Source organism: Laccaria bicolor, genomic scaffold (assembly GCF_000143565.1).
Source record: "Laccaria bicolor S238N-H82 LACBIscaffold_357 genomic scaffold, whole genome shotgun sequence".
Taxonomy (NCBI): domain Eukaryota; kingdom Fungi; phylum Basidiomycota; class Agaricomycetes; order Agaricales; family Hydnangiaceae; genus Laccaria; species Laccaria bicolor.
Genome location: NW_001890212.1, coordinates 1 through 8,139, shown reverse-complemented (window position 1 = coordinate 8,139; position 8,139 = coordinate 1). Strand labels below are relative to the sequence as shown.

At 45.2% G+C, this 8,139-nt stretch overlaps 1 protein-coding gene across 1 annotated transcript; it reads right to left on the bottom strand.

Moving 5' to 3' along the window:
- Positions 1 to 898: 898 nt before the first annotated feature.
- LACBIDRAFT_336159 (uncharacterized protein) lies at positions 899 to 3,995 on the bottom strand (the record flags this gene model as incomplete). Its single annotated transcript, XM_001891088.1, has 10 exons — positions 899 to 959; positions 1,145 to 1,206; positions 1,431 to 1,542; positions 1,588 to 1,610; positions 1,694 to 1,791; positions 1,845 to 2,113; positions 2,177 to 2,290; positions 2,740 to 2,758; positions 2,785 to 3,054; positions 3,515 to 3,995. 10 exons carry the CDS (start codon positions 3,993 to 3,995, stop codon positions 899 to 901), a joined length of 1,509 nt encoding a protein of 502 aa, XP_001891123.1.
- Between the last annotated feature and the right edge of the window lie 4,144 nt (positions 3,996 to 8,139).

Below are 8,139 nucleotides of genomic sequence, written 5' to 3'. Positions count from 1 at the left end.
ATCTAAGAAATGTAATGAAAGTGCCAAGAGCCTAATGAAATATCCTAATGAAAATTCTATGAAATGGTAATGAAAGTGCCAAGGAGCCTAATGAAATATCCTAATGAAAATTCTATGAAATGGTAATGAAAACGCGAAGCAGCCTAATGAAATATCCTAATGAAAATTCTAAGAAATGATAATGAAAAAGCGCAGGAGCCTAATGAAATATCCTAATGAGAATTCTAAGAAATGATAATGAAAAAGCGCAGGAGCCTAATGAAATATCCTAATGAAAATTCTAAGAAATGGTAATGAAAGTGCCAAGGAGCCTAATGAAATATCCTAATGAAAATTCTATGAAATGGTAATGAAAAAGCGAAGCAGCCTAATGAAATATCCTAATGAAAAGTCTCAGAAATGATAATGAAAGGGCCAAAGAGCCTAATGAAATATCCCCATGATATCTCATTATCCTTGCCTATAACTTATGAAAGATTCCAGTGACAAATTGAATGAAATAGGTGGGCAATCCTAATGAGATGCCTTTCATAAAACCTGTGGCATTATACACAATGGCTCTTGGACAGTTGTCATAGATTAATCATAAATAGTGGTAGCCACTAGTGAATATGTATGGACGAATCTCAGCCGAAATATTTGAAATCACAGGTTCCGGGCATTGAATTGTGGCTTCCATGCTGAACTTGGGAGGGTGCGTCAGGAAAAGTCAAGTCTTATCTGACATGTATCTTACTTTTAATAGAACTTCTTCCCAAAGGCCTAGTATGTGTTATGCCGGATGAGGTTGAGCAGAATTCAAAGTTGAGCGCCAATAACAAGAAAGAGTTATCGATGACACATGATCCCACCCAGCGAAAGAAAGAGATGATGATGACTCGGCCTTTCCCTTCATTCATCAGTACTTTCGTGTGCAATGCTTTGCAATGGCGATAAAAATGGACATAAGTAGGAGCGAACTGGAAAAGAAGAGCACAGGAGCTGTGATCCGAAATCGGGGATACGAAACCATGAGGGCGGAGGGAGACTCCTTTTTGGCATTCGATACAAAATGTTACAGGGCGGAGACTCCTTGGCATTTGCCGTATATCGCACTTGGGCCTTGGTTGTGTAACGTGCCAGCTGCGGAAAGAGAAAAACTCACAGTTCGTCGGCTGCTCTGATAATCCTTCTCAAAGTGCACAAGGAGGCAAGGACAAATACCCACTGCGGAAAATGGAGACGAGCAAGGGGAAGAGTCGAAGCCCCGCAAATAAATTTAGAAAAGCGGTTCCTGCACACGATTTTGCATTAGAAGGAAGCCAGCACATCGATAATCAACGCAAGGCTACCACATTTCTCATCCATCTCCCTCTGCTGTCTAACTCTTTCTACCCTCGCCTCAGCCTCAGTCTCCCGCATAGCAATCTGAGCCCACGACGGAAACCCACCCTCATCATAAGCCTCTTCTCAGCCTCCACCCACGTCCAACCCTCCACCTCGAATGGCACAACTTCATAAGCATCAAGGTAATCTTCGTCAGTTGCAGCTGGTCGGTAGATGCTTGACAATAAGTCTTTCGGAAGCGCGGACCAGAATGGCATTCACATCTTTTCGCCAAACTCTTGTGCCTGCATTACATTAGTGAGGAGATAATTGATAGCTAGAAGAGATGACTGTCGCATACGTCGTTAACCCCAAGCGCGCTCTTTACATTCCACATAACTGTTACGGCCCCAACGGCCATTAAAAATGTCGCAATCCCAACAGCCTTGAGCTCCATCAAGGAGGAGCTGAGATTGGCTTTAGATACTGCTGATTATTGATATGAGTTTGCCAAATGCCAAGAACTCCGACTCGCTCACTTGTCAGACGTAGATCGTCCCCGTCGTCCCCGCCCTCCTCTGGCATACTCGGCAGTCTCCCCATATGCCCATGCCCACCATGGTGGAAGTGGTGCAGCTCGTCGTGGAGGATCATGTTGCTGCCGTCCCCCCCAGCCGCTGTACTCGCTGAATCGGAAAGTGGTGGTTCCATGCTTGAAGAGCTGCGTGATCGTCGGCGGTAGGCTTTGAGTTCTTGTTCGAGCTCGCGGTTGCATGCGCCTTGTGCTGTTACGAGTTGTTGTAGGTATCTAGATAGTAACAGAAGGAGTGTTAATATTGGTTTCATTGGGAAAGAAAACAAATAAACCCACCTAATATACTCAACACTCTTCCTCAAAATCATACCCTTATTCGCCTTGACAACACCCCCATCCCCTCCCTGCTGCCCTCCCCCTCCTCCAGCTTCCTCGCCCAACGAATCTTTCCTGGTCGGCGTCCCGTTCAAGCCATTCGCGGTGGGATTAAGATTGTTAAGCCCATTCAACACGTCGACGGGTGTCAGCATCTAATCTGGGTCCGGGAGACCGTTTGACATGATCCCGCCGCTGCTTGCGCCTGGGGAAGCGGCGGATCGGGAAGAGGCGTTGCCGTTTCCATTTCCGGTTCCGTTTGGACCTGGGGGAGAGGGGGTTAGTTTGAGTTCGGGTTTGGGGATGGAGGAGTAACAAGGAACGTAATCGAACAAGGGATTCAAGAATAGATGGGGATGCAACGCAAGAGAAAAAGAAAGGCGATCCAATCCAAGGAAACGTGCAACCCGCAGAAAAGCAAATAATCGCAACAACCACCAACCAACAAGAGGGGGGAACAGACGGGGATCCAACGCAATACAAAAGGAAAGGCGAGGAACCAAAACCAAAAAAAACGAACTCACCGCCAACATCCAACATACACTCCGGAATCAACGTAGCAAGCTCACTAATCTTCTCATTAATATTACCCCTCCGTCGTCTCTCAACGGCATTATGGCTCTCGCGCCTCCTCCTTCGTCTATTCTCGTTGGCTAGTAGGGCTTGTTTATCGCCTACTGCTTGTTGTTGTCCTAGTTCTTGGCCCTGTTGTTGTTGTGGTGGTGCGGCCCCCGAGGAAGGAGGGGGGGAGCTGGACTTGTTGTGCTTGACCTTGAGTTTGATTTTGAGGGGGGAGAGGATCGTAAGAGGGAGCGATATCAAATTGACAGCTTGCGTGTCTAACCCCTTCGGCAGCGAGTGCGAATGTGCGTGGTGGGAATGATGGTGCAAAGGCGGGAGATGGTGAGCATGTCTTGAGATGAGGAAAGCACGAAAGGGGTGTATCGTTGATGATGGTCGTTGGGTGTGGGGAGTGAATATTCCGAGGCTCTGTTTTCGTCGTTCATCAGCTTCACGAAAACACGAAACACGCCGAGAAAAAGAGGCATACGAGCTAGCTCTGACTCTGTCCAGGCATATACCACCGACTCCCTTCCCCCCCCCTCCTCCTCCATTTGAAGAAGTGCTCAAGGAACTGCCCGCATGCGCCATTGCACCCAAAATACTCCCCGGGAACTACCCATCCTACACCCTGGAATGACAATGGCATGGGGCCTCAGGTGAACACCAAAAGGAGGCGGGAAGTGCCAGGTATGCTATCATTCCTCCTGGCTCTAGTCGTCCTTGCAGGCCCCATACCGCCTGACCCATTTGCGGCGGATGACGGTGGGAAAGGAGCAGAGCTGGAGGAGGGAGGACATGATCTGGGGCGGGAGCGGGATGCTGGTGAGCATGTGTGTCGTGTTAGGTGGGCGTGGGCGGAGTGGAACGATGATGGTGGTAGGTTCGTGGTGGACGAGGGAGGGAGGGGAGGGGAGGAAGGAGAAGGAGGGTCGTAGCGCATCCCACTGTTTATCGCTGGGAGGGTAGAGTCGAATGGGTGTTGTTGATAAGCGTCGTGTAGGCTGCTTGATTGACTCCCTGCGCCATTGTTGGCGGTGGTGGCGGAGGATGAGGAAAAGTGTGTTGGGAATGCTGAAGAGGCGGTGGAGGATGCGCTGGACGCTGATACATCGAATATGTTATGTGTGCGGTATGCCAACGTAGGGTTTTCATACACCGTTGCGTTTTCATACTGCTGCTGGTGCTGGTGCTGGTGAGTGTGATGCCAGGTGGTCATTAAGCGTCGATCGATCACCGGGTCCACCCAAGCGCTTAACCGTGAGCAACTCGTCGTTAAACTCCACATTCGCAGCCGCAACCACATTCACGGACGAAGGGAGCTTGCAAAGTACCAACATGCTAGAAAGTCGAGCCAGTCCACAGAATCAGGTAAGCGGCCGAAGAACGAAGGAAAGGAGAATCTTGTGCCAAGGCACGTGCTTGTGTATCCATAATACATATATACAAATAGACCAACCCGTGGCATGATTGGGGGTCTTTTGGCGTCTGGGCACTCCCCTTCCTTCCTTTCCCTCTCTCATCCAAAACCTTTCCATCGTCGATATCTCAACATGAGCGGAGCGAACGTTCTTGCGGGCGCTCACCACTTTGTTGCTAACAACAGCACATTCAATAATGCTAACACTGTGAGTAGAATGGTTATCGTGTTAATGTACCAGTGAACGAAGCTGAGAGTACGGATCTCTGGCAGATGCACATCCACAACATCCACAACGGCAATAGGACTATGTCCGATGGGGTCATCCCCCTCATGCCAAACCCAAGCAATCGGTTCACAGGACGGACAGAAGTTATCACCAAACTCAAGAGGCATTTTTTTACCAACACAAATGGCAGAGCTAAGAAGAGAAAGTTCTTCCTGTTGCATGGAATGGGGGGGATTGGAAAGACTCAAATTTGCTTGAAGTTTGTTGAGGAGATGTCTGACCAGTGAGTATCTACTGAATACCATTCCAATGCCTTTTAATTCAAATTCAATTACCTTCAGCTTTTCTCTTGTTTTTTGGATTGATGCATCCTCAGTTAGCACCATCACACAGGCACTGAAGGGTATCTGTAACCTTCCTGAGGCTCAGTCTTCTGCTCTGGATGGGTCACCTGAATCTGCTCTTTGTTGGATTGGCTTGCTGAAAGAGAACTATGCAATGGTGTTTGACAATGCTGATGTTTTATCACCTGCTGAGCTGGAAGCTTATCTTCCACCTGGAAGGGGTGGAAATATTCTGATAACTAGTCGCAACTCTGCCATGAGAACTCTAACTTCACCTGAGAACTCTCTTGAAGTAACTGAGATGGAAGAGAATGATGCTCTTGAATTACTTCTAAAAGCTAGTTGCTTGAATTCATCTTCAATGGAGTTTCAATCTGAAGCTTCTAAGATTGTGAAAGAGCTCTTCTGTGTTCCTCTTGCAATTGATCAGGCTGGTGCTTACATTGCTTCTGGAGCAACCACTATCAGAGACTATCTTGCAAAATATTCAGAGCACCGAAAGACACTATTATTTCATTCAGATTTTACTGGAGCTTCTAAGTATAACAAAACTGTTTATGAAACTTGGGAGTTATCATACAAAGAAATTCAGAGAAGGGCTAAACCTGATAATTCTCATAAGGCCAAAGCAGCCAATAGTGCAATACTCCTTCTGGAATTATTCCCTTTCTTCCATCATGAGGGGATTACTGAAGACATCTTTTTTTATGCTGCTCTCCAGGAAAATGAGAAAATTTCTGGCTCAAAGTTACCTCTTGCCAGTTCTCTGTTGGACCGGAGACTACTTTCTCTCAATAAATCAGGCACTTGGGATAACTTTGTCTTTAAAGAGGGAGTCCGAATATTACTGTCATTCTCCTTGATCAAAAAAGGCCCATCTGATGGTGTGTATGCAATGCATCCACTGGTCCATACATGGGGCAGAGACAGAATGCTTTCAAATAAGAAGAAACAATGTTGTCTAATGGCATATGTTACTTTGTCTTGTTCACTAAGATGGGGTAAAGGCCAGCCATATGGATTTCAGAGGGTCTTGGTAACACATATAAGAACAAGTATGGAGCATTTCAAGAATGGTGTCATTTACTTAGATGATTCTTATGCCAAGTGTGGGATATTGTTGATGGAACAAGGCTATTCAAGAGAAGCAGAAAACTTACAGATTAATGTTGTGGATACAAGGAACAGAATTCTTGGTGTGGAACACCCAGATACAATCACTGCCATGTCAAATCTAGCAGCCACATATCGAAACCTGGGAAAATACACAGAGGCAGAGAAGCTGGAGATCCAAGTTCTGGATGCAGCCACCAGAATTCTTGGAGTGGAACACCCAGATACAATCACTGCCATTTCAAATCTAGCAGCCACATATCGAAACCTGAGAAAATACACAGAGGCAGAGAAGCTGCAGATCCAAGTTCTGGATGCAGCCACCAGAATTCTTGGAGTGGAACACCCAAATACAATCAATGCTATGGCACATCTAGCAGCCACATATCAAAAGCTGGGAAAATACACAGAGGCAGAGAAGCTGCAGATCCAAGTTCTGGATGCAAGCACCAGAATTCTTGGAGTGGAACACCCAGATACAATCAGTGACATGGGAAGTCTAGCATCAACATATTATAGACTGAGAAAATACACAGCAGCAGAGAAGCTGCAAATCCAAGTTCTGGATGCAAGTACCAGAATTCTTGGAGTGGAACACCCATACACAATCAGTGACATGGGACATCTAGCATCAACATATTATAAACTGGGAAAATACACAGAGGCAGAGAAGCTGCAGATCCAAGTTCTGGATGCAAACAACAAAATTCTTGGAGTGGAACACCCATGTACAATCAAGGCCATGGCACATCTTGCAGCCACATATCGACATCTAGGAAAATACACAGAGGCAAAGAAACTGGATATCCAAGCTCAGAAAATAAAGAATAAAGTTCCTGGAGCAGAATCTCCCCTTATGAATTCTAGGGAAAAAGGTATGAAATGAGCTTCATTTTTTCTTTTTCACTGACACTCATATTTATATGATTAGTACATTCTCTGACCAATCTTGCCAAGAGGATTTCAAAATTCAAGTCTGGGATGATGCATTCATTTCATAGTAAGAAACATCTCAATGATGGCTTTGCAGGAACTAGTACTTAATTCTTCTTCCCCAATGCTTCCATACTTTTCACCTATATTCATTTTCACTGAAATTCTGGCTTCTACTCATATCTTGATATTCTGTTTAGTATGTTGAATAAATTTCTCTTTATATGACTGTTTTAATTGATGATTGACTGTGTATGAGTTTATCAGAAGCATCTCATGATTCACCATCCCATACTCCATGTCTGTGCTTGCCTTCAAGCCCCTCTTCAACTCTCCTGTTGAGCTGTCCATTATCCTCCAATGCATCCACTAAGCTACCAATGTGCATCAAGGCCTCTTCAAGTTACCTTAGTTTTGTTGAATTGCAAATACAAACCTACATAACTTCTGTCTGCAACAGCAGTGCCAATAGCAGATACAGTTATGTTGAAGTGTGCAATCAAAGTACCTTCATGAGATGTAGGAAATCTGAATTTTAAAATTCGGCAGGAACTTCAGCCACCTCAGGCATGTTAAAAAAACTTGATCCAGTATATATATATATATTTTTCTTAAAAACCCTTTACTTTTCCTTTACTTGCCATCAATGCAATTATGTCAGAAGCATCCTCCAATTTAGTGCATTAAAGCCTGTGTGTTGTGGAATTCACTATCATCATGCTTGTGCCAATCTTGAGTTCAAGGCCAATAACCATTCCACACCCATGCCCTCAAGACATCCCCAAGACAGACCCCTCACCATGATACCTTGTTTCTCCATCCCTACTTTCTATTATCTCATTATCTTGTTATTCCTTGTTCCCATACCAGGGACCTATTAACTGACAAGTCTTTAGCTTCAGTCTTCTCAGTTGAAAATTTGACTTCCTACCATGCTCAGCTTCTTCCATAACAGTGTCTTTGTCATGTGTGATGCTCCCACTGCTGCTCTTGCTGGAAGACTTGCTGACAGAAGAACTAAATGCAGAATGAATGGTGTATAAGGCAGAATTGGCATGATCTATCTTTTCATGAGTAATTAAAAATATTGAGAAAAATGACTGCATACCCTCAGGTCCTCCAATAAGATGGCAGTTTGGGATTTTGAGATTTGACATATTCTGAGAGAGTGCATCCCAATTCCAACCTGAGTAAATGTCCAAATGGGCTGATTGGGTGTGCACCATGTGAATCCACTGCACAGCTTGTCATCCCATGTTCTGAAAATCGGTGAACCACACTTGAATGTTCTCTCCCAGCATGTGCCCTGTTAAGATATGATAAG